Source organism: Hyperolius riggenbachi, chromosome 12 (assembly GCF_040937935.1).
Source record: "Hyperolius riggenbachi isolate aHypRig1 chromosome 12, aHypRig1.pri, whole genome shotgun sequence".
Lineage (NCBI taxonomy): Eukaryota > Metazoa > Chordata > Amphibia > Anura > Hyperoliidae > Hyperolius > Hyperolius riggenbachi.
The window spans coordinates 221,822,644-221,850,492 of NC_090657.1; the positions used below are offsets into that span (position 1 = coordinate 221,822,644).

Here is a 27,849-nt window from a genome sequence, read left to right on the forward strand (position 1 = left end):
CTGGCGCCTCTGTTCTCCTACTGCTATCCTCTGAGGACAGTCAGTGACATGACTATGTACTCAAAATGTGCTGCAGAAGATGTCAGTGCTATATAAATACATAATAATAATATGGTAGGACATTAGACTATGACTATGGTAGGATTAGAGTGTGAGCTCCTCTGAGGACAGTCAGTGACATGACTATGTACTCTGTAATGTGCTGCAGAAGATGTTAGTGCTATATAAATACAAAATAATAATATGGTAGGACATTAGACCAGTGTTCCCCAACCCTGTCCTCAAGGTCCACCAAAAGTGCATGTTTTGTATAAATCCACAGAGGTAGTTAATAAGTTCTGCTGAGATACTCATTACCTCACCTGTGCATGTTTGTGGTTTTCTGCAAAACATGCACTGTTGGTGGGCCTTGAGGACAGGGTTGGGGAACTCTGCATTAGACTATGACTGTGGTAGGATTAGATTGTGAGCTCCTCTGAGGAGAGTCAGTGACATGACTATGTACTCTGTAAAGTGCTGCAGAAGATGTCAGTGCTATATAAACACATAATAATAATATGGTAGGACATTAGACTATGATTATGTGCTCTGTAATGTGCTGCAGAAGATGCTAGTGCTATATAAATACATAATAATAATAATAAGGTAGGACATTAGACTATGACTATAGTAGGATTAGAGTGTGAGCTCCTCTGAGGACAGTCAGTGACATGACTATGTACTCTGTACAGTGCTGCAGAAGATGTCAGTGCTATATAAATGCGTGATAGGAATATGGTAGGACATTAGACTATGACTATGGTAGAATTAGAGTGTGAGCTCCTCTGAGGACAGTCAGTCACATGACTATGTACAGTGCTGCAGAAGGTGTCAGTGCTATATAAATACATAATAATAATAATAAGGTAGGACATTAGACTATGACTATAGTAGGATTAGAGTGTGAGCTCCTCTGAGGACAGTCAGTGACATGACTATGTGCTCTGTAAAGTGCTGCAGAAGATGCTAGTGCTATATAAATACATAATAATAATATGGTAGGACATTAGACTATGACTATGGTAGGATTAGATTGTGAGCTCCGCTGAGGACAGTCAGTGACATGACTATGTGCTCTGTACAGTGCTGCAGTAGCCAAGTAATGAAAGGCAACATGGTATAGACCAATCACTTCATATTAGCCAGCTGGAGTCTGGCGGCATCAGAGTGATGGTTTGCAGGTGCTGGGTGTGGTGGATGCCGTCCGCCATGCCTCTATGGCCAGGAAGACTCTCTATTGGATGGGTGCGGCACATGCAGTACCAGTGCGCCACATCCCCGTCCTGCCTGTACACTTCAGGTTGCTATAGCAGCCCATCTGCTGGGCACAGTCAAGAGGTGCAGTTGAGAGGACAGCAGGCAATTCAGCCCTGCGCAGCACTGTGAGCAAGTGGCCTCCGTCCCGGGATGCTACACTGGCGGCACCGTGTGGGCGGAGCGAACAGGAGAGAGCAATACACAATTTGAAACTTGACGACTCTATCGCGCTTCCGAGGACAAAGAGGGGCGGGGTGACCTGCAATGGCGTCTTTATTATGCATTCTCTGCCTGAAGCTTCTCATCCATGCTGCCCCCTGCATGCTGCCACTAGAGGTGTCGCGAACCTAGAATTTTCCAATTGCAATGGCGAACACGAACTTCTGAAAATGTCACGAACAGGCGAATCTAGCGAATTTTTATATACTTCAATGGGCAGGCGAATTGTAAAACCTACAAAGCCTGTTTCTGGTCACAAAAGTGATGGAAAAGTTGTTTCAAGGGATCTAACACCTGGACAGGGGCATGCCAGAAGGGGATCCATGCCAAAATTCCCACCAAAAATTACGAAGTTGACACAAAGTCGGGTTTTAATCCCTAAAGGGCAGAAATCACATTATGCACATCTCTGGGTGTCAGTGGGCTGTGGAGTGTCTCACACAGAAAGATACAATAGTACTATCAGAATACAGTGAAATAATAATGCACTGGAGTGGTTCTGTGCCTGCAACTTAATGAGGCAACAGCAGTAGTGTGCTTACAGCTCTGGGTGTCAGTGGGCTGTGGAGTGTCACACACAAAAAAACACAGGAGACCGATGTGCTAGTCCTCAAAAGGGCTGTTTGGGGTGCTTTCACAGCAAGTGAGGAACAAGAACACAGGCCTAGCTAATGCTTTCCCTACCTATCTGCAGCAAGTCTGACCCTGCTCTCACTAACAGTGAGCAGCCAGCAGAAAATGAATCCAATATGGCCACCGCAACTGCTATTTGGTAGGGAGGTGGGGGGTCCAGGAGGAGGGGGTGCTAGCTGATTGGCTGCCATTTGTCTGCTGACTGTGAGGTAAGGGGTCAACGTTTAGCTCAAGGATAATGTGTAGGGGGCTAATCGAACACGCCAAATGTTCACTGTTTGCTGCGAATGCGAAAAGCGGAAGTTCACAGGCGAACTGTTCAGACCATCTCTAGCTGCCACTCTGAATCATGTGATTCAGGCTGCTTCATGCAAGTTCCGGCCCTGGGGAAGGTATTACACTGAGTAGGGGAGGGGCAGGTTAGGTTTCAGGGAGGGGCTTACATTGAGTGGGTGAGGAGCGGGTTAGGTTTCAGGGAGGGGCTTACATTGAGTGGGGGAGTGGCAGGTTAGGTTTCAGGGAGGGGATTATATTGAGTGGGGGAGGGGCAGGTTAGGTTTCAGGGAAGGGATTACATTGAGTGGGGAGGGGCAGGTTAGGTTTCAGGGAGGGGCTTACATTTAGTGGGTGAGGATCGGGTTAGGTTTCAGGGAAGGGCTTACATTGAGTGGGGGAGGAGCAGGTTAGGTTTCAGGGAGGGGCTTACATTGAGTAGGGGAGGAGTGGGTTAGGGATCAGGAAGAGGTGTACATTAGTGATGGCCTAAACAGTACACAGGCGGACGGTTCCCGGCGAATGCCGGCTGTTGGCTGTTCGCATTTAATGCAAGCTGTTTTGTCAAGCGTTTGCGTTCACATTTAACATTAAGGTCAATCGATGCCGACTTTAGCGGTTAATAGAAAAGCCCAATTTGCAGGGTGTGTTAAGGGAGACAGTGGGAACAAGATGATTTTTCTTTTTCAAAAACACCTTCTAGGTTTAGAGAAAATCGATTTTAAAGTTACGATAGGAAAATCCTCTTGAGCAGTAATGGCAAAGATGATTTGCTGCATACCCGCGGCCCTATGAAGTCTTTATCCCCCCTGGGGCAAAATTCTACGACTTTCAAAGTTGCAGATTTTGCTGCCCAGGGGAGGTAGAGCTTTGGGCTGTAGATCCGCCTCCAGTCCATTCAATCAACGCTGATCGCCGCCTCTCCCCCCGCCCCTCTCAGTGAAAGAAGACTGAGAGGGGCGGGGAGAGGCGGCGTTCGGCGGTGATTGAATGGACAGGAAGTACCGGAGGATTTTGCCCTGGGGATTACAGGGAGGGGGGAGGATAAAGCCTCGTATGGACGCGGGGATGCGGCAAATTATCTGTGTTATTACTGCTCAAGACGACTCTGAAATAAAAAGAGTTAATTTGGGACACTTCAGACTCTTTAAAGAAACTGTGGCTCCGGAGATGCCCTTATAGTTTAAAGTGAACCTCCGGACTAAAAATCTACTCAGCAGATCTGAAAAGGTTTGGTGTTTCTTTAACAGTTTCACAGCATCAGAACTTTGCTTTTCTTACCAAAACATAATTTTTAGCTGCATTTTTAGCTAAGCTCCACCCTTTAAAGAAAAAAAGCCCGGGGTTTTTTCGCCTGATGCTGTGCAAAGCATGATGGGATTTCCTATGTTGTTCATGTTGCCTAGCAACTGGGAGAGGTGCTCAGGACACAGGATAGTTGGAACTGTGTCTCATGCTCCCTGTCACCTCCTTTCAACCAAAAAGATGGCTGCCATCATGAAATCAAACATTTGCCTGTTCTTTTAAAACAGTGTGGGTAAGAGATTATATTACCTATCTATTTTAATTAACTAATGTAACTTAATAACAGTATGTTTGTTTAGGCTGGAGTTCCTCTTTAAGTTCACCTGCCCATTAAAGTCTATGGAACTTGACGTGAACGGTCGGTTTGCGAACTTTTGCGGTAAATTTGCGAACGCGTTTGCAAGTGCTAAAGCTTTATGTTCTGTCGTCGCTAGTGTACGTTAGAGGACATAGGTGAGAGTCAGGTGTCAGGAAACAGAAGCTGATTGGTTGAGGATAGCTGGGTAATAGGTTATGGATCATTGCATAGCTAATACAGAATAATAAGTGCTCTATACCAATGCCCTGACTATAAATGGTATTCAGTTGCCCAAATCCTGTGTCCCTGGACTCCTAGTCCTAGCACCCCCTGGAGGACACCTGTGCAAATTATGGCTAGGAACACAGTTAAAGGACTTACGAGGTGAAAATAAAACTGATGAGAAAAACAATTGCATCTATTCTCAGTCTCCTAAAAATAACTTTTTTAGATATCCCACAGTTTTATTTTATATTTTAATCTAGATTTTAAGTTTTTATTGTTTCATTGTCTCTGCTCAATGACACCTTCATTGAAGTATGTCAGAGCTAAAATCTATGAACTATTGACCCTTTTTATCTCTTTACTGCTTTTAGAAGCCATTTTCTGCTAGGAAAGTGTTTAATGGCTGTAATTACTAATCAGTGAGGGTTATGCTATAGTCCGACCCAGTCCAACCCAGACAGAAACTGTCACTTGCATACCTGATGTTTAACTCTTCCAGGCAGGGAAAGAAAAAAAGGAACACAGCATAGTTATTTGTGTGCTAGGCACTGTACATACACATGTCTATCTCATCATGTCACATGTCACCTCGGGGATTCTTTAATACTCCACTGCTGCAAGGTAACATTGCTAACCACTTATCCTCCATATCTCCATTACCCGGATGTCCCCTAGAACAGCATACTGCAGCAGAGACCTATCCCAATGCTCCTATCAGCAGGGAGACACATCCCTCCATGTTGGATATTCCCCCTCATTTCTCAGCGGAGAGACACGAGAGGTTCCTCCAGCCGCCTTTTCTCCGAAAACATCAGATGGCGACTCCTCACCCTCCCCCTCCCCCGCAGGACCATCCTGTCCTCGTACACGTCCACCGTCCCAAACGCATTGGAGTCCGGCGGGGACTCCACCACCCCCTCCATGGTGATGTGATGGATGCCACGGGAGTCCAGGTGGTAGCCTCCGCTGTGGTCGTGGCCTGCAAAGTATGCCACCACACTGCGGTGTGACTGCAGCACCCGCAGGATGTCTCTGTAGTTCCACGCCAAGCAGTCGCTACGTTTCGCCTTAGGATGGACGGGAACGTGACCTGAAACACAGAATATCGCAGTGTTATGAGCTGGCGGACTACAGAGACCGCTGACATCATTCTCTACAAGAAAAAGGCTAATGATCTGACTGTCTTTCAGTTTTTTTTTTTTGTTTGTTTTTTTCAATTCTGAAAGATTTTTCCGCATGCGACCATTTTTCTGCAATTTTTCCGAAAATGCGTTAGAATGTGTGGAAAGTGCAGAAAAAAGTGTGGTATTTCAGCAGTAAGCATGCGGTAAATCAAAACAATAATCTTAACATCTGTATAGTGTTTTTCTCCTGTTGGACTCAAAGCGCTCAATAGCTGCAGCCACTAAGAGGCCATCCTGCAGTGTTGGGGAGTCTTGCCCAAGGACTCCTTAATGAATAGGTACTGACCCTAGCCAGGATTCAAACCCTGGTCTCCCATGTCACAGGCAGAGCCCTAAACACAAACAAGGGTTACCGCTGAGGCAACCACTGAGAATGCAGGTGAGGAGATTAGACCTGTCCTCACTCAGGGTTAAGAAGTCGCTCTCTGTAGATAGAAGAACGGTAGGGGTGGGTCCCCCTTCCACCAAGGGTGGACACTATAATGTCTTTGATGTACAGAGGCGCCAGCAGAATGAAAACAATAATTACAAGTTTTAACCACTTTGTCCTCCTTGACGTATAAAAACGTCAAGGAGGACATGCGCGCTCCCGCGGCCGATCGCGCACTCCCGGCCGCGGATTCATTAGCCCAGGAATCAATGAATCGGGCTATGGTGCCCGATCACTGATTCCTGTCCCCCGCAGAAAAAGCGACAGCTTCTCTCGGAAGCTTCACTTTTTCTGACTCTATGTCCCTCTAAGCGTACATTGTACGCTTAGAGTGACGTCATGTAAACAAACTCAAGGTTGCCATCTTGTGGCCAAAAAGTAAAACTACATATAAAAGTAATACAAATTACAATACACAAATATTTCCCCAAATCAAACACTATTTACATCCCACCCTCCCAAAAATACCCACATAAAATGTTTAATAATAATAAAAAAAAAATTACAATAAAAAAAAAACAACACATAAATATTTACCTAAGGGTGTAAACTTTTTAAATATCTATGTAAAGATGAAATATTTCTATTTTTTTTATAAGCTTGTAAATAGTGATGGATGAAAAACTGAAAAAATGCTCTTTTATTTCCAACTAAAATATTGTCGCCATACATTGTGATAGGGACATAATTTAAAACTATAATGGCCGAAAACTGAGAAATAATGAATTTTTTCAGTTTTTTTCTTATTCTTTCTGTTAAAATGCATTTACAGTAAAGTGGCTCTTAGCAAAATGTACCCCCCAAAGAAAGCCTAATTGGTGGCGGAAAAAACAAGATATAGATCAGTTCATTGTGATAAGTAGTGATAAAGTTATAGGCTAATGAATGGGAGGTGAACATTGCTCGGATGCATAAAGTGAAAACGACTGAGGGCTTAAGTGGTTAAAATATGCTGGGGAGGCAGTGGGGGACTTGCCTCCGAAAGCAGACTAGACTACTTGTCTGATATAAACACTTTATTAGTACCCCAATAGATGCAATGCGTTTCACAGGACCAAGCCCGCTTCATCAGGCAATAAAACAGGGCACAAACAGTAACTCTCAGGTAGCGTGTATATTATAGTGCCTCTGGGATATTTTTTTTATGTTCAGTATAGGTTCCCTTTAAGGCTGCTTTTCATGGAGACCACACCTGAGAAGAACGCAGCTGTTGTTAAACTGACGCTAAAGATGAAATGTGACTGTGCCCCAAGTCCGGTGTAATGACCTAACATTCGCTGGCGGTACGTACCGGCTACAATCGCCCTCTCATCGTGTCTGTCGCAGTAACCGAGCCGTTCATCCAGCCAGGACAGCTGCTCCGCCCCCATTCCACCATTAAACTCCACCAAGTGTCTGTCATCCAAACCTGCAGGAATATGAGAGGAAAATGCTCAGGTCAGTGTAATTCATGGCTGTACACCCCCATCCCCCCTTCCCGGTGCAGCTAAAACCTTGTTTCATGTGGTGTAATTAAATGTGATGTCAGGACCATGGTGCTAACATCACACTGTGGGAGCCTTGTTGCATTGTGGGAAATACAGCTGTTTCCAACTGCCAAAAAAAGCAAGCAGCGTCTCCTTCCAGTGACATCACCTGCCAGCAGTAAAAATGTCACCATGTGATAAATGTCAGAATGTAAATCAGGGAGAGGAAAGATTTTACAATGGGGAAACCGCTGACTAAATCATGTATACATAATTTTTGTAAAAATTAAGCACTTTTTTATTACATTATTTTCAATGGGTCTCCTCTTTAAGTTTTTGAATGCAAAAGCTATATACAGTGGTTTGCAAAAGTATTCGGCAGCCTTGAAGTTTTCCACATTTTGTCACATTACTGTCACAAACATGAATCAATTTTATTGGAATTCCACATGAAAGACCAATACAAAGTGGTGTACATGTGAGAAGTGGAACGAAAATCATACATGATTCCAAACATTTTTTACAAATAACTGAGAAGTGGGGTGTGCGTAATTATTAAGCCCCCTTTGGTCTGAGTGCAGTCAGTTGCCCATAGACATTACCTGATGAGTGCTAATGACTAAATAGAGTGCACCTGTGTGTAATCTGTCAGTACAAATACAGCTGTTCTGTGACGGCCTCAGAGGAGCAACAACACCATGAAGTCTAAAGAACACACCAGACAGGTCAGGGATAACATTATTGAGAAATTTAAAGCAGGCTTAGGCTACAAAAAGATTTCCAAAGCCTTGAACATCCCTCGGAGCACTGTTCAAGCGATCATTCAGAAATGGAAGGAGTATGGCACAACTGTAAACCTACCAAGACAAGGCCGTCCATCTAAACTCACAGGCCAAACAAGGAGAGCGCTGATCAGAAATGCAGTCAAGAGGCCCATGGTGACTCTGGACGAGCTGCAGAGATCTACAGCTCAGGTGGGGGAATCTGTCCATAGGACAACTATTAGTCGTGCACTGCACAAAGTTGGTCTTTATGGAAGAGTGGCAAGAAGAAAGCCATTGTTAGCAGAAAGCATAAGAAGTCCCGTTTGCAGTTTGCCACAAGCCATATGGGGGACACAGCAAACATGTGGAAGAAGGTGCTCTGGTCAGATAAGACCAAAGTTGAACTTTTTGGCCAAAATGCAAAACGCTATGTGTGGCGGAAAACTAACACTGCACATCACTCAGAACACACCATCCCCACTGTCAAATATGGTGGTGGCAGCATCATGCTCGGGGGTGCATCTCTTCAGCAGGGACAGGGAAGCTTGTCAGAGTTGATGTGAAGATGGATGGAGCCAAATACAGGGCAATCTTGTAAGAAGACTTCTTGGAGTCTTCAAAAGACTTGAGACTGGGGCGGAGGTTCACCTTCCAGCAGGACAATGACCCTGAACATAAAGCCCGGGCAACAATGGAATGGTTTACAACAAAACATATTCATGTGTTAGAATGGCCCAGTCAAAGTCCAGATCTAAATCCAATCGAGAATCTGTAGCAAGATCTGAAAACTGCTGTTCACAAACGCTGTCCATCTAATGTGACTGAGCTGGAGCTGTTTTGCAAAGAAGAATGGGCAATGATTTTAGCTCCTCGCCGTGTCAGCGGGGGCCGGCTCCTCGTCGTGTCAGCGGGGGCCGGCTCCTCGTCGTGTCAGCGGGGGCCGGCTCCTCGTCGTGTCAGCGGGGCTGTCTGCTTGTTAGGTCAGTGGGGGCTGGCTCCACATCATATCAGTGGGGGCTGGCTCCTTCGTCATGTGTGTTGGGGCCGGCTCCTCATCATATGAGTGGGGGCCGGCTCCTCATCATGTGAGTGGGGGGCATAGCAATACAGAGGTCAACAAAGGCTTTGAATTTTTTGATCTCTGTGTGAGCGCCTCCTAACATTTCTGTAGACACCACTAATTCAGGTGGGTTATGCACACAGTTTAACCACTTAAGGACCGAGGTGATAGAGATCTACGCCCTGTTTTGATGGGCTCCTGGCTGGCAGGGCGTAGATCTCTATCACCGGCGCCGCCGCTCCCCGCCGCGATCGCGCGCACCGAACCGGCTGCACTTAGCTGTCTTATGACAGCTAAGGCTTCCGGGTATCGGCAGGAGCCGTCACTGATTGGCTCCCTGCCGTGTGATCGCTGTGAGCCAATCACAGCGATCACCCTCCGAAAGGCAACATAGTTGCCGTTCCGCCTCCCTCTCCGCCTCCCTCTCCCTGTCACTGTGGATCTTGTGTGACAGGGAGAGACGCACAGCCTGCAGCCATGACAGGCTGTGCGATTTTAGTGTAAAAAAAAATCTTTTTTATATCCAGATCTCCCCCCAACCACCTATATATAGATATATATATAAAGATCTATATATATATATATAGATCTATATATATATATAGATAGATCTATATATATAGATAGATCTATATATATATAGATCTATATATATAGATAGATCTATATATATAGATAGATCTATATATATAGATAGATCTATATATATAGATAGATCTATATATATAGATAGATCTATATATATAGATAGATCTATATATATAGATAGATCTATATATATAGATAGATCTATATATATAGATAGATCTATATATATAGATAGATCTATATATATAGATAGATCTATATATATAGATAGATCTATATATATATATATATATATATATATATATATATATATAGATCTATATATATATATATATATATAGATCTATATATATTTTACTGGATTGTGATTTTAACCACTTGCTGACCGCCCCTACGCGGCGGCAAAGTGGAGCCCGCAACGACCGCAATACGCCGATCGGCGGCGGCTCGTTGCGGGCTAGCTGGCCGGGGATCGCACGCTGGATGTGCCCGCCCGCGACGTCAACCCTCCAGCCAATTAGCAGAGGCGGCGGGTTGTTAACCCCCGATCTGCCGCATGTAAAGCGGATAATACGCTTTGTAATGTATACAAAGCGTATTATACAGGCTGCCTCCTGCCCTGGTGGTCCCAGTGATTGAGGGACCACCAGGGCAGGTTGCAGCCCTCCTAGTAAGTACCCAAGCACACTGATCCTGCCCCCTGATCGCCCACTGCACCCATCAGACCCCCCCTGCCCACCCCTCAGACACCTGTTTGCACCCAATCACCCCCCTAATCACCCATTAATCACTCCCTGTCACTATCTCAACGCTATTTTTTAGATTAGGTCCTAAACTGCCCCCTGGGGGCTCCTGAACACCCCCCCCCCCACACCCTCAGATCCTCCCTAGACCCTCCCCCCTGTGTACTGTATACATCTATTCTTCCCTATAATCACCCACTGATCACCTGTCAATCACCCCCTGTCACCACCTGTCACTGCCACCCATCAGATCAGACCCTAACCTGCCTTTTGTGGGCACCTGATCACCCACCCACACCCTCAGATTGCGTGCAGACCCACCCTCAGATCACCTCCGAAAGTGCATTGTTTACATCTGTTCTCCCCTCCAATCATCCACTGATCACCCATCAATCACCCCGTCACCAACTGTCACTGCTACCCATCAGATCAGACACTAATCTGCCCCTTGCAGGCACCCAATCACCCGCCCACACCCTCAATTAGCCCCCCAGACCTCCTCTGATCAACTCGCCAGTGCATTGCTTGCATATATTCTCCTCTGTAATCACCTACTGATCACCTATCAACCACCCCGTCATCCCCTGTCACTGCTACCCATCAGATCAGGCCCTAATATGCCCCCTGCGGGCTTCTGATTACCCGGCCAAACCCTCACCCGCCCCACCACAGTGACAGAAATTTTTTTTCTGATTACTGCTGGTACGACTTAATTGCCATGTCCAGGTCACGATTTGAGAACATTCCTGCACTTCAGTGCCAATACAACCTGTCATCTAAGAAGCCACCCTGCTTATGACCGGTTCCACAAAATTCGGCCCCTCATAGACCACCTGTCATCAAAATTTGCAGATGCTTATACCCCTGAACAGTCATTTTGAGGCATTAGGTTTCCAGACTACTCCTCGTGGTTTTGGGCCCCTAAAATGCCAGGGCAGTATAGGAACCCCACAAGTGACCCCATTTTAGAAAGAAGACACCCCAAGGTATTCCGTTAGATGTATGACGAGTTCATAGAAGATTTTATTTTTTGTCAAAAGTTAGCGGAAATTGATTTGTATTGTTTTTTTTCACAAAGTGTCATTTTCCACTAACTTGTGACAAAAAATAAAATCTTCTATGAACTCACCATACACCTAACGGAATACCTTGGGGTGTCTTCTTTCTAAAATGGGGTCACTTGTAGGGTTTCTATACTGCCCTGGCATTTTAGGGGCCCTAAACCGTGAGGAGTAGTCTAGAAACCAAATGCCTCAAAATGACCTGTGAATAGGACGTTGGGCCCCTTAGCGCACCTAGGCTGCAAAAAAGTGTCACACATGTGATATCGCCATACTCAGGAGAAGTAGTATAATGTGTTTTGGGGTGTATTTTTACACATACCCATGCTGGGTGGGAGAAATATCTCTGTAAAGGGACAACTGTGTGTAAAAAAATCAAAACATTTTAATTTACAGAGATATTTCTCCCACCCAGCATGGGTATGTGTAAAAATACACCCCAAAACACATTATACTACTTCTCCTGAGTACGGCGATACCACATGTGTGACACTTTTTTGCAACCTAGGTGCGCTAAGAGGCCCAACGTCCTATGAGTACCTTTAGGATTTCACAGGTCATTTTGAGGCATTTGGTTTCTAGACTACTCCTCACGGTTTAGGGCCCCTAAAATGCCAGGGCATTATAGGAACCCCACAAGTGACCCCATTTTAGAAATAAGACACCCCAAGGTATTCAATTAGGTGTATGGGGAATTCATAGAAGATTTTATTTTTTGTCACAAGTTAGTGGAAAATGACACTTTGTGAAAAAAACAATAAAAATCAATTTCCGCTAACTTGTGAAAAAAAAAAAGAAATCTTCTATGAACTCCCCATACTACTAACGGAATACCTTGGGGTGTCTTCTTTCTAAAATGTGGTCACTTGTAGGGTTCCTATACTGTCCTGGCATTTTAGGGGCCCTAAACCGTGAGGAGTAGTCTAGAAAATAAATGCTTCAAAATGACCTGTGAAATCCTAAAGGTACTCATAGGACTTTGGGCCCCTTAGCGCAGTTAGGGTGCAAAAAAGTGTCACACATGTGGTATCGCCGTACTCAGGAGAAGTAGTATAATGTGTTTTGGGGTGTATTTTTACACATACCCATGCTGGGTGGGAGAAATATCTCTGTAAATGGACAATTGTGTGTAAAAAAATCAAAAGAAATCTCATTTACAGAGATATTTCTCCCACCCATCATGGGTATGTGTAAAAATACACCCCAAAACACATTATACTATTTCTCCTGAGTAAGGCGATACCACATGTGTGACATTTCTTTTGCAGCCTAGGTGCGCTAAGGGGCCCAAAGTCCTATGAGCACCTTTAGGCTTTACAGGGGTGCTTACAATTTAGCACCCCCCAAAATGCCAGGACAGTAAACACACCCCACAAATGACCCCATTTTGGAAACTAGACACTTCAAGGTATTCAGAGAGGGGCATGGTGAGTCCGTGGCAGATTTCATTTTTTTTTGTCACCAGTTAGCAGAAATGGAAACTTTTTTTTATTTATTTTTTTTGTCACAAAGTGTCATTTTCCGCTAACTTGTGACAAAAGATAAAATCTTCTATGAACTCACCATGCCTCTTAGTGAATACTTTGGGGTGTCTTCTTTCCAAAATGGGGTCATTTGGGGGGTATTTATACTATCCTGGAATTCTAGCACCTCATGAAACCTGACAGGTGCTCAGAAATGAGAGAGATGCTTCAAAATGGGAAAATTCAATTTTTGCACCATAGTTTGTAAACGCTATAACTTTTACCCAAACCAATAAATATACACTGAATGGGTTTTTTTTTTATCAAAAACATGTTTGTCCACATTTTTCGAGCTGCATGTATACATAAATTTTACTTTATTTGAAAAATGTCAGCACAGAAAGTTAAAAAAATCATTTTTTTGCCAAAATTCATGTCTTTTTTGATGAATATAATAAAAAGTAAAAATCGCAGCAGCAATCAAATAGCACCAAAAGAAAGCTGTATTAGTGACAAGAAAAGGAGGTAAAATTCATTTAGATGGTAGCTTGTATGACTGAGCAATAAACCAATAAAGCTGCAGTGGTCTGAATGGAAAAAAGGCTCTGGTCCTTAAGGGGTGAAAGGACTGCGGTCCTTAAGTGGTTAATTAGCTGTGAAACAGTTATAACTGTGCTGTAAGTATTTACTTATAGCGCACTGGCTAATGTTTGGCCATCTTTAGCTGACCTGACATTCGCCTCATCTACATACCATTTTGGTCTTCCATAACTTGGTCAACGAAGTCCCAGGAATCAAGATACCGCTGACAGTCCTGCCTTCTGCCGAGAACGCTTAAGTCGTAGGTGTCAACTAAGATGAAGCAGAACTTGGAGTGAGGACTGAAGTGATAGGCATAATAATCGGCATTGTTTGGGTTTTCGCTGTGGCTTCCCCCACACTCATCGCCCTGCTTCTCCTGAACTGGTTCAGTATTGAGTCTTGACTCTCTCAGAGAGTCCCGGTTAAAGTTGTAGAGCTCATGGTTCCCCCAAATGTGGTGAAAAGGCATTTTTGCTTGGCTAACATGTTTTAGAACCACCCCGAGGGCCTCTTGCGACAAACCATAACGTCTGTTGAAACTATCGATAATATCGCCGAGCTGCAGCACAAACTGGGGTGGAGGCTCCTCCTGGTTCCACTCTTCAATGGCCTCCTGGAGGTGGTGGAGGCTTTGCTGATAGTATCGCATGGTCTTCCAGTGGCTCGGTCCATTGGGTTTGTTGGCGTACTGGATGTCTGCTATCACCCCAAAAGAAAAATGTGGCTTTTGATCTTTGAGATCTTCTGTCACTTCTCCATGTTCCTCCATTCTGCATGAAAGATACAAAATAGTCACTAATATAACATTTCCAAGGCCTTGGGTACATGGACTTCATCAATTCAGCTCAGTGCCCGTCAGACCTCAGATTTAGGAGTTATTGGTGGTGTTTCTGTCTGTAATTTCCCTTCAATATCCTGTTTTAAGGTACTTTTGAGACATCTGACCTTTGCCCAATTCTACCTACTTCATATAATTAAATCCAACCTTTACAACTAACTAATGTTCATGCTTTTCTTACACCCATTTCTTCCCTCACAGGAGGCTATTAAAATGCTGCTACATGCTCTGATCATAGCCTGTGTTGACAACTGTAACACCCTACTCTCAGTCTACCAAAAACCACACTGGCACCTCTCCAGTGCCTACTGACCTCTTCTGCTGCTTCTTCCTCCCGCTCATCTGAGGCAGCCCCTCTCTTCCAATGCCTACTGCTTGCCTCATGATCCACCTCTCCTCCCGCTCCTCTGATGCTGCCCCTCTCTGTCAATCCCTACTGACCTCTGCTGCCTGCCTCATCCACCTCTCCTCCCGCTCCTCTGATGCTGCCCCTCTCTGCCAATCCCTACTGACCTCTGCTGCCTTCCTCATCCACCTCTTCTCCCGCTCCTCTGATGCTGCCCCTCTCTGCCAATCCCTACTGACCTCTGCTGCCTGCCTCATCCACCTCTCCTCCCGCTCCTCTGATGCTGCCCCTCTCTGCCAATCCCTACTGACTTCTGCTGCCTGCCTCATCCACCTCTGTTCCTGCTCCTCTGATGCCGCCCCTCTCCCTACTTACCTCTGCTGCCTGTCTTATGCTCCACTCCATCCTGCTGCCCCTCTCTGCCACTCCCTACTGACCTCTGCTGCTCATCTTATCCACCTCTGCTCCCACTCCTCTGATGCTGCTCCTCTCTGTCACTCCCTACTGACCTCTGCTGCCTGTCTTATGCACTTATCCTCCCTGCTGCCCCTCTCTGCCAATCAGTACTGACTATTGCTGCCCATCTCATCCACCTCTCCTTCCGCTCCTCTGATGCTGCCCCTCTCTGCCAATCCCTACTGATCTCTGCTGCCCATCTCATCCACCTCTCCTCCCACTCCTCTAGTGCTGCCCCTCTCTGCCACTCCCTACTGACCTCTGCTGCCTGTCTTATGCACCTCTCCTCCCTGCTGCCCCTCTCTGCCAATCCCTACTGACCTCTGCTACCCACCTCATCCACCTCTCGTCCCACTCCTCTGATGCTGCTCCTCTCTGTCACTCCCTACTGACCTCTGCTGCCCGCATCATCCACCTCTCGTCCCACTCCTCTGATGCTGCCCCTCTCTGCCAATCCCTACTGACCTCTGCTGCCCGCATCATCCACCTCTCCTCCTGCTCCTCTGATGCTGCCCCTCTCTGCCAATCACTACTGACCTCTGCTGCCCGCATCATCCACCTCTCGTCCCACTCCTCTGATGCTGCCCCTCTCTGCCAATCCCTACTGACCTCTGCTGCCCGCATCATCCACCTCTCCTCCTGCTCCTCTGATGCTGCCCCTCTCTGCCAATCCCTACTGACCTCTGCTGCCCGCATCATCCACCTCTCGTCCCACTCCTCTGATGCTGCTCCTCTCTGCCAATCACTACTGACCTCTGCTGCCCGCATCATCCACCTCTCGTCCCACTCCTCTGATGCTGCCCCTCTCTGCCAATCACTACTGACCTCTGCTGCCTGCATCATCCACCTCTCGTCCCACTCCTCTGATGCTGCCCCTCTCTCCCAATCCCTACTGACCTCTGCTGCCCGCATCATCCACCTCTCCTCCTGCTCCTCTGATGCTGCCCCTCTCTGCCAATCCCTACTGACCTCTGCTGCCTGCATCATCCACCTCTCCTCCTGCTCCTATAATGCTGCCCCTCTCTGCCAATCCCTACTGACCTCTGCTGCCCGCATCATCCACCTCTCCTCCTGCTCCTCTGATGCTGCCCCTCTCTGCCAATCACTACTGATCTCTGCTGCCCATCTCATCCACCTCTCCTCCCGCTCCTCTAGTGCTGCCCCTCTCTGCCACTCCCTATTGACCTCTGCTGCTCATCTTATCCACCTCTGCTCCCGCTCCTCTGATGCTGCTCCTCTCTGCCAATCCCTACTGACCTCTGCTGCCTGCCTCATCCACCTCTCCTCCCGCTCCTCTCTGCTAATCTCTCCACTGGCTACCTATTACCCAGTAGATCCAGTTTAAACTCACACCATGGGCTTGATTCACTAAATCGTGAAAACTGATATAACGGTCGTGCTAGCATTTGGTCCTCTGCTGCCCGCATCATCCACCTCTCCTCCTGCTCCTCTGATGCTGCCCCTCTCTGCCAATCACTACTGACCTCTGCTGCCCGCATCATCCACCTCTCGTCCCACTCCTCTGATGCTGCCCCTCTCTGCCAATCCCTACTGACCTCTGCTGCCTGCATCATCCACCTCTCCTCCTGCTCCTCTGATGCTGCCCCTCTCTGCCAATCCCTACTGACCTCTGCTGCCCGCATCATCCACCTCTCGTCCCACTCCTCTGATGCTGCCCCTCTCTGCCAATCACTACTGACCTCTGCTGCCTGCATCATCCACCTCTCGTCCCACTCCTCTGATGCTGCCCCTCTCTGCCAATCCCTACTGACCTCTGCTGCCCGCATCATCCACCTCTCCTCCTGCTCCTCTGATGCTGCCCCTCTCTGCCAATCCCTACTGACCTCTGCTGCCCGCATCATCCACCTCTCCTCCTGCTCCTCTGATGCTGCCCCTCTCTGCCAATCCCTACTGACCTCTGCTGCCCGCATCATCCACCTCTCGTCCCACTCCTCTGATGCTGCTCCTCTCTGCCAATCACTACTGACCTCTGCTGCCCGCATCATCCACCTCTCGTCCCACTCCTCTGATGCTGCCCCTCTCTGCCAATCACTACTGACCTCTGCTGCCTGCATCATCCACCTCTTGTCCCACTCCTCTGATGCTGCCCCTCTCTGCCAATCCCTACTGACCTCTGCTGCCCGCATCATCCACCTCTCCTCCTGCTCCTCTGATGCTGCCCCTCTCTGCCAATCCCTACTGACCTCTGCTGCCCGCATCATCCACCTCTCCTCCTGCTCCTCTAATGCTGCCCCTCTCTGCCAATCCCTACTGACCTCTGCTGCCCGCATCATCCACCTCTCCTCCTGCTCCTCTGATGCTGCCCCTCTCTGCCAATCACTACTGATCTCTGCTGCCCATCTCATCCACCTCTCCTCCAGCTCCTCTAGTGCTGCCCCTCTCTGCCACTCCCTATTGACCTCTGCTGCTCATCTTATCCACCTCTGCTCCCGCTCCTCTGATGCTGCTCCTCTCTGCCAATCCCTACTGACCTCTGCTGCCTGCCTCATCCACCTCTCCTCCCGCTCCTCTCTGCTAATCTCTCCACTGGCTACCTATTACCCAGTAGATCCAGTTTAAACTCACACCATGGGCTTGATTCACTAAATCGTGAAAACTGATATAACGGTCGTGCTAGCATTTGGCGCGTGTTATAACGTGCGTAATGGTTTTTCGTGCGTAATCGTGAATTTTCCGTGCGGTTTACTGAATCACGGTTTACTTAATCACGGTTTAATCGCGGTTTATATCACGGTTTACTGAATCTAGCTCTATCTACATTGTCACCTCCATACATTTTCTCATTAATCTCCAGATACCATCCCACCTGAACCTTTTCTCCTCCCAGGAGACCCTCTTGTCCTCTAGCTTAGTCACCTCCTCTCTCCCCTGCATCCAGGACTTCTCACGAGCATCACCTTTCCCTTGTAACTCTCTCTCACAACCTGTCCCTCATGCTCCAAGCTGGAAACCTTCAAATGTACTGCTAAAACACAGCTGTTTTTGCGGTGAATAGCGTAGCCCCCATACATGCTATTGCTACCACAATACAGTGGGATGCGAAAGTTTGGGCAACCTTGTTAATCGTCATGATTTTCCTGTATAAATGGTTGGTTGTTACGATAAAAAATGTCAGTTAAATATATCATATAGGAGACACACACAGTGATATTTGAGAAGTGAAATGAAGTTTATTGGATTTACAGAAAGTGTGCAATAATTGTTTAAATACAATTAGGCAGGTGCATAAATTTGTCATTTTATTGATTCCAAAACCTTTAGAACTAATTATTGGAACTCAAATTGGCTTGGTAAGCTCAGTGACCCCTGATCTACATACACAAGTGGATCCAATTATAAGAAAGAGTATTTAAGGGGGTCAATAGTAAGTTTCCCTCCACTTAATTTTCTCTGAAAAGTAGCAACATGGGGGTCTCAAAACTACTCTCAAATGACCTGAAGACAAAGATGGTTCACCATTATGGTTTAGGGGAAGGATACAGAAAGCTGTCTCAGAGATTTCAGCTGTCTGTTTCCACAGTTAAGAACATATTGAGGAAATAGAAAACCACAGGCTCAGTTCAAGTTAAGGCTCAAAGTGGAAGACCAGGAAAAATCTCGGATAAACAGAAGCAAAAAATGGTGAGTACAGTCAGAGTCAACCCACAGATCAGCACCAAAGACCTACAACATCCTCTTGCTGCAGATGGAGTCAATGTGCATCGTTGAACCATTCGGCGCACTTTATGCGAGAGTGATGCAGAGGAAGCCTTTTCCCTGCTCACAGCACAAACAGAGCCGCTTGAGGTATACTAAAGCACATTTGGACAAGCCAGCTTCATTTTGGAATAAGGTGCTGTGGACGGATGAAACTAAAATTGAGTTATTTGGGCATAACAAGGGGCGTTATGCATGGAGGAAAAAGAACACAGCATTCCGAAAAAAACACCTGCTACCTACAGTAAAATATGGTGGTGGTTCCATCATGCAGTGGGGCTGTGTGGCCGGTGCAGGGACTGGGAATCTTGTCAAAGTTGAGGGACGCATGGATTCCACTCACTATCAGCAGATTCTGGAGACCAATGTTCAGAAATCAGTGACAAAGCTGAAGCTGCGCCGGGCTGGATCTTTCAACAAGACAACGACCCTAAACACTGCTCAAAATCCACTAAGGCATTCATGCACAGGAACAAGTACAATGTTCTGGAATGGCAATGTTAGTGAATATAATTGAAAATCTGTGGTGTGAGTTAGAGAACTGTCCATGCTTGGAAGCCATCAAACCTGAATGAACTAGAGATGTTTTGTAAAGAGGAATGGTCCAAAATACCTTCAAGCAGAATCCAGACTCTCATTGGAGCCTACAGGAAGCGTTGAGAAGCTGTAATTTCTGCAAAAGGAGGATCTACTAAATATTGATTTTATTTCTTTTTTTTGTGGTGCCCAAATTTATGCACCTGCCTAATTTGGTTTAAATCATAATTGCGCACTTCCTGTAAATCCAATAAACTTCATCTCACTTCTCAAATATCACTGTGTGTCTCTCCTATATCATATATTTAACTGACATATTTTTTATCAAAACAACCAACGATTTATACAGGAAAATCATGACGATTAACAAGGTTGCCTAAACTTTCACATCCCAGTGTATGTTAAAGAGAAACTGAAGTGAGGATAGATTCTTTTTTTTTAACTTGTATTACTGTTAATGACCATAACAGCTGCTAATCTGCGGCAAAACGAGGGGTCTTTACCCTCCAAATCCCCTCTGCTAGGTTCTGGGAGTGCTTCCTGAATGAGGCAGAGCTAATGGCTGCATCTCTGCCTCTTCGCGTGTCAATCCCGGCTGATTGCGGCCTCTCCCCGCCTTTATTTATTTTATTTATTTATTTTGTTTTTATAAAGCGCCAACATATTACGCAGCGCTGTAAAGCGCCTTTCTCAATCTGCCTTCACAGAGAGGGGCGGGGGAGAGGCGGAGATCCGTGCGGTGATTGACATGCATGGAGGCAGAGCTGCAGCTCATAGCTCTGCCTCCAGGATCAGCAAAATCCACGACCAAGAAAGTCGTGGATTTTGCAGGGGGGTTTTGGGGGGGTATAAACCCCTCGTTTTGCCGCGGGATGGCGGCGGTTTCGCAGCTGTTATAGTCACTTACAGTAATACAGGTTAAAAAATAAAATGTATCCTCGCTTCAGAGTCTCTTTAAGGAGAATAGTGGGTATAAGTGAAAATAACCAGTTCGGCCTATCTGGACGAGTTTCCTCGTCCAGATAGGCACTGCTGCTTTCCCTGCGTGGTGCGCGATCGGGCGCGTGCCCGCCGCTAGCCCCCCGATCAGTGAATGGGAATATAATTCCCATTCACCGATCTAACTTCCCCGCAGAAATACCAACGCTTTCCCTCCAGAGAGCGCGGTATTTCTGCCCCCAGGAAACTTTTCCCCAGCATTTTAGTTCCTGGATGCGAGATCGTTCGCATCCAGGACTTTTTTCACTGTGGCCATCTTGTGGCCAAATAGTAAACTGCACCCACATACATTTTTGATTAAAAAAAATATAATTTTACATTTAAAATTAGCAGTTTCCCTCCCACACCAAAAATTACCCACATACACTTTTTTTTATTAAAAAAAAAAAAACAATAAAAAAAAAACAAAAACAACATAAATAGTTACCCAAGGGTCTGAACTTTTTAATTATGCATGTCAAGAGAATATGTTATTATATTATTTAAAATTATAAGCTTATAAATAGTGATGGACGCAAATTGAAAAAAATGCACCTTTATTTCTAAATGAAATATCGGCACCATAAATTGTGATAGGGACATCGTTTAAACGGTGTAATAACCGGGACAGATGGGCAAATAAAATACATGCGTTTTAATTACGGTAGCGTATATTAATTTCAAACTATAATGGCCAAAAACTGAGACATAATGAATTTTTCCGTTTTTTTCTTATTCTTCCTGTTAAAATGCATTTATAGTAAAGTGGCTCTTAGCAAAATGTACCCCCCAAAGAAAGTCTAATTGGTGGCGGAAAAAACAAGATATAGATCAATTCATTGTGATAAGTAGTAGTGATAAAGTTATAGGTGAATGAATGGGAGGTGAACATTGCTCGGATGCATGAGATTTTCGGCACTGCGGCGCTGAACTGGATAAAGAATTGTTCAAAAAGACCTTGCCGTTTTGGAGAACGTCTATTTTAAAAACACACAGAAAAATGGTTTTTAAACTCATTTTTTCTGAGTTTAAAAACCATTTTTCTTTGCAGTTTTAAAATAGATTTTCTCCAAAACTGCAAGGTCTTTTCAAAAATTTTTGTAACTTGTACCCACAATTCTCCTTAACATATGTTGGAAATTGTGGTAGCAATAGCTTGTATGGGGGCTGTGCTATTAACCACCAAAGTTGGCATGAAATTACGCGTAAATTCATGCATAATTACAAATGTTAATACAAAGTCATCTGTATTACGAATTGGTATTTGCATATAGGCGTAATTGCAAAAATGTATGCATAATTCCGTGTAATCGTAAAAAACATTTCTTTCTTACAGCTGATACTAATCCTGCAATAAATCTGCAGTGTGTCTACTTCCTGCTTTCATGAAAGCAGATATATTGTTAACATCCTGTGTTTACCAATTACGTCTATGGCATGGTAGCCAGCTGACACAGCTGAGGGATCAAATTGCAACTTGTGATTAGACATACATGAGGGGGAATTAGACAGGCTAAACTATCTAAATTCATACAGGATACATTTCTCTATGTTTTCCTTCTGTCCTGTACAAGGGTTCAGGTCCACTTTAACCTACTGCCTAAGCTTACCCCTTCTCTGCCTGATGTTTAATCCTAACCACCCCCCAATTATTCCTAGTCTTAACATCCACCCCTTAACCTCCTGCTGTGGTACCAACCTTCTCCTTCACCTTCCTGTGATCCCAAACGATACACCCATCCTAACCCAAGTCTACACTTCCGATATCGCTGGGCACTCAGCATAAAGACCTGACCCCTGACATCGCTGTGTAATTGTTTAGAGGGCTACTCAGCAGCGGGGCCGAGGCAGAGGCGAGAGATGTTCCAGCCTCAGGGCGCAGTGTAGGAGGGGGCGCAGGGCCGGACCGAGGCAGAGGTGAGAGAGGCTCCAGCCTCAGGGCGCAGTGTAGGAGGGGCCGGGCTGAGGCAGAGGCGAGAGAGGCTCCAGCCTCAGGGCGCAGTGTAGGAGGTGCCGCAGGCCGAGGCAGAGGCGAGAGAGACTCCAGCCTCAGGGCGCAGTGTAGGAGGGGGCAGGCTGAGGCAGAGGCGAGAGAGGCTCCAGCCTCAGGGCGCATTGTAGGAGGGGGCAGGCTGAGGCAGAGGCGAGAGAGGCTCCAGCCTCAGGGCGCGAGGGGGCAGGCTGAGGCAGAGGCGAGAGAGGCTCCAGCCTCAGGGCGCAGTGTAGGAGGGGGCGGGGCTGAGGCAGAGGCGAGAGAGGCTCCAGCCTCAGGGCGCAGTGTAGGAGGGGGCGGGGCTGAGGCAGAGGCGAGAGAGGCTCCAGCCTCAGGGCGCAGTGTAGGAGGGGGCAGGCTGAGGCAGAGGCGAGAGAGGCTCCAGCCTCAGGGCGCAGTGTAGGAGGGGGCAGGCTGAGGCAGAGGCAAGAGAGGCTCCAGCCTCAGGGCGCATTGTAGGAGGAGGCAGGCTGAGGCAGAGGCGAGAGAGGCTCCAGCCTCAGGGCGCATTGTAGGAGGGGGCACAGGCTGAGACAGGCGAGAGAGGCTCCAGCCTCAGGGCGCAGTGTATGAGGGGGGTGCAGGGCAGGCAGAGGCAAGAGAGGCTCCAGCCTCAGGGCGCAGTGTAGGAGGAGGCGCACAACTCACTCCGCTATCATTCCCCTATTGTGTTTGAAGCAGAGAGAAATAAGAAAAGGTGACACATGGCAGGTGTTGGGGTCTCTGGGGCGCTTCTTAGTCTAATAGCAATCAGTGTGTGACGGCTGGGGTGGGAGGGATGGGGGAGGGGTGCACTTTGATATCTCAGCCTTGGGTGCTGGAGGACCTTGTCCCGGCTCTGCTCAGCAGTTTGTACATGTGGTGGGTACTCTCTTATTGAGATCTCCTTTCAGTATCTCCTTTCCCAGCGCACTCTTGTGGTCTCTCCACCAATACGATCACACTGAGCATAATATACAATAAATGGATGATCCAGCAGGTGGAGGGGAGCCCCTTGTGATGGATGCAGCAGGTGGAAGGGAACCCCTTGTGATGGATGCAGCAGGTGGAGGGGAGCCCCTTGTGATGGATGCAGCAGGTGGAAGGGAACCCCTTGTGATGGATGCAGCAGGTGGAGGGGAGCCCCTTGTGATGGATGCAGCAGGTGGAAGGGAACCCCTTGTGATGGATGCAGCAGGTGGAGGGGAGCCCCTTGTAATGGATGCAGCAGGTGGAGGGGAGCCCCTTGTGATGGATGCAGCAGGTGGAAGGGAACCCCTTGTGATGGATGCAGCAGGTGGAGGGGAGCCCCTTGTAATGGATGCAGCAGGTGGAGGGGGAGCCCCTTGTTGTGATGGATGCAGCAGGTGTGCAGAGCTGGGAACTCAGGAAAAGATAACTTATTACCAGAGAGGTAGAAGAAACTGGTGGTTTTACTCTCCAAATTCCACCAAACATTAAAATCTTAGTTCTGGGTGGAATGACTAAAGCAGGATCATCCACCAGGCAACCTAGGCAGTTGCCTGGGGCCTAATGTGTGTCAAGGGGCCCCTCTGCCACCTTCTCTGACCTCTCTCCACGTCAGCTTACCAAAAAGACCACAGGGGAGGCCTCAAATCAACTACCTTACCTAGGGCCCCATCACATCTTAACCCATCTCTGGGAATAACCCTGTAGGGAACCAGAGATGGAATAAGATGTAATGGATCCCTAGGTAGGGTAGTAGATGTGGGGTCCTTTTGGTAAGCTGACGTGGAGAGAGGTCAGTGAAGGTGGCAGTTGAACCCCTTGACACCCACCACGCCCCAGGCACCTGCCAATTTGCCTATCGAGGAGAAGTAACTGAGAGATATTAGTAAATATAATGCTGCCTCATTGCCTGCAGTGATCATATCAGGACATCTACACAGAATGCAGCACACTGCGCCAACCAGAAGGGGCGGAGCCTCAAGACGCACTCGCTTACGAAATGTATCATCTGCCTTCTGGAATGTGTAGAATCTCACCTCTGCTTTCTGGGCTGAGAATGAGGAAAACCCCAGAAAACTTCCAGTCATACAGCAACACAAGGAACCAACTTCCTCCTCACACCTTCAGTCCGAACACTGGCAATCCAGCGCAGGAAGCTTTAGGCGCAGCCGGCGCCACCATAGGCCGTAATATGAATGACGTCTATAGCGGCACACAGTGAGTAACATCGGCGCCGTCAGAAGACGGACCTGAAGTTACTTATAAAACACTATAATTCGGCCGTCAGCAATAGCTGGAAGCCGAATTACATCATTCCTCACCATCCACGTGGACCTGGAGGGGGAATAGTAATTACTGCCGCCGGGACTTGTGCACCAGCAGGGGGAGCCGTATATCGGCTGTATCCTGCGCCCATGTCTCCTGGCAGCTTTTTAATCGATACGCCCTCAGTCACTACAACCGTCAAAAATCACATATTCACCAACCATATTTTAGGGTTTTTTCTTAAATCACAATAAGGCTTAGAACCCTCTACAAACCTCTAGCGCAATCGCTAGCGTTTTCAATTAGCGTTTAGTAAGCGATTTCATGAGCATTTTCTGGCGATTTTGGGAGCGATTTTAAAAAGTGTAAGCTTTTTGCCAGCGATTTGCGATTAGCGATTTTAATTCTGATTGGTCCTGTCTATTCATAAATTATTTTTATTTTTTTTTACATTTTGCAGTAATTTAAAATCGCACACAAAGTGCTATGTGTAGCGATTCATGAGCGATTTGCCAGCGCTTCAATACTTTACATTGATGCTCAAACGCTCCCAAAATGCCGCATGTCCTGCGATTGTGATTTTGCTAATCGCAATCGCTACTGTGGAATTTGTTACATTTATTTACATTAGCAGAGCGTTTATGGAAATCGCTCGTGATTTAAAGCGCTCCCTAAAGCTCAAAAAATCGCTCTAGTGGGTTCCAGCCCTGAAGAAGTTTGTTAATGTCATCATGCATACATACACAAGAATCAAAGTAAAGGTGGCATCTAACGATACAATGTGCTGAACGATCGTTTACAAACAATTCTTCATGTGAATTTGCATGAATGATCGGAAATAATCTTTTGCTACCACTAATGGACAAAACTCTCCTAACCAATCCAATCAGATTAATGAAATAAATCCAGAAATCGGATCAATATCTTTGTCTATTAGTGATCCCAAACGATCATTCATGCAAGTTCATATGAAGAATCATTCGTAAACGATCGTTCAGCAAATTGTATTATTATTGGCCACCTTTACTGGCCCAAAAGGCAGGGCAAAATGCTGGAAATAACATAGATGAGATAGTGAGCTCCTCTGAGGACAGTCAGTGACATGACTATGTACTCTGTAATGTGCTGCAGAAGATGTCCGTGCTATATAAATACATAATAATAATATGATAGGACATTAGACTATGACTATGGTAGGATTAGAGTGTGAGCTCCTCTGGGGACAGTCAGTGACATGACTATGTACTCTATAATGTGCTGCAGGAGATGTCAGTGCTATATAAATACATAATAATAATATGATAGGACATTAGACTATGACTATGGTAGGATTAGAGTGTGAGCTCCTCTGAGGACAGTCAGTGACATGACTATGTACTCTGTAATGTGCTGCAGGAGATGTCAGTGCTATATAAATACATAATAATAATATGATAGGACATTAGACTATGACTATGGTAGGATTAGAGTGTGAGCTCCTCTGGGGACAGTCAGTGACATGACTATGTACTCTATAATGTGCTGCAGATGTCAGTGCTATATAAATACATAATAATAATAATATGGTAGGACATTAGACTGTGACTATGGTAGGATTAGAGTGTGAGGTCCTCTGAGGACAGTCAGTGACATGACTATGTACTCTATAATGTGCTGCAGATGTCAGTGCTATATAAATACATAATAATAATATGGTAGGACATTAGACTATGACTACGGTAGGATTAGATTGTGAGCTCCTCTGAGGACAGTCAGTGACATGACTATGTGCTCTGTAATGTTCTGCAGAAGATGTCAGTGCTATATAAATACATAATAATAATAATATGGTAGGACATTAGACTATGACTATGGTAGGATTAGATTGTGAGCCCCTCTGAGGACAGTCAGTGACATGACTATGTACTCTGTAATGTGCTGGAGAAGATGTCAGTGCTATATAAATACATAATAATAATATGGTAGGACATTAGACTATGACTACGGTAGGATTAGATTGTGAGCTCCTCTGAGGACAGTCAGTGACATGGCTATGTACTCTATAATGTGCTGCAGATGTCAGTGCTATATAAATACATAATAATAATAATATGGTAGGACATTAGACTGTGACTATGGTAGGATTAGAGTGTGAGGTCCTCTGAGGACAGTCAGTGACATGACTATGTACTCTATAATGTGCTGCAGATGTCAGTGCTATATAAATACATAATAATAATAATATGGTAGGACATTAGACTATGACTATGGTAGGATTAGAGTGTGAGCTCCTCTGAGGACAGTCAGTGACATGACTATGTGCTCTGTAATGTTCTGCAGAAGATGTCAGTGCTATATAAATACATAATAATAATAATATGGTAGGACATTAGACTATGACTATGGTAGGATTAGATTGTGAGCCCCTCTGAGGACAGTCAGTGACATGACTATGTACTCTGTAATGTGCTGGAGAAGATGTCAGTGCTATATAAATACATAATAATAATATGGTAGGACATTAGACTATGACTACGGTAGGATTAGATTGTGAGCTCCTCTGAGGACAGTCAGTGACATGGCTATGTACTCTGTAATGTGCTGCAGGAGATGTCAGTGCTATATAAATACATAATAATAATATGGTAGGACATTAGACTATGACTATGATGGGATTAGATTGTGAGCTCCTCTGTGGACAGTCAGTGACATGACTATGTACTCTGTAATGTGCTGCAGAAGATGGCAGTGCTATATAAATATAAATTAATATGGTAGGACATTAGACTATGACTATGGTAGGGATTAGAGTGTGAGCTCCTCTGAGGACAGTCAGTGACTGTAAAGTGCTGAGGAAGGTGTCCGTGCTATATAAATACATAATAATATAATTTACACATTACATACAACTGTAGTTTGTAAACTTTACATAGAGTTTAGCATAACATAAATATTCTTTGTAAGTGAAAAGCACATGAATGAACATACACGGGTATATATCTGTGAATCAGAGCTAGGAAGAGACAGATGAGGAGGACTGGGGGGATTTGGTTGTAGAGTCACTGTATTTGGGATCTGCAGCAAGTTGAGGCAGTGTGACACTGACGATCTGTAGACACAGTCAGGGGCTATCCTCACGTACCTGTTACTCGCAGCCTGTCGCGGGATCCGTAGGCTGAGCAGCTCTGTGCGATCTGTACG

At 46.0% G+C, this 27,849-nt stretch overlaps 1 protein-coding gene across 1 annotated transcript; it reads right to left on the minus strand.

Annotated features, from left to right (window-relative positions):
• LOC137542215 (manganese-dependent ADP-ribose/CDP-alcohol diphosphatase-like) lies at nucleotides 1–27,849 on the minus strand. Its single transcript, XM_068263960.1, has 4 exons — nucleotides 27,791–27,849; nucleotides 13,762–14,360; nucleotides 7,155–7,271; nucleotides 1–5,339 (listed from the first exon to the last, which is right to left on the minus strand). Exons 2-4 carry the CDS (start codon nucleotides 14,357–14,359, stop codon nucleotides 5,011–5,013), a joined length of 1,044 nt encoding a protein of 347 aa, XP_068120061.1. The 5' UTR covers nucleotide 14,360; nucleotides 27,791–27,849; the 3' UTR covers nucleotides 1–5,010.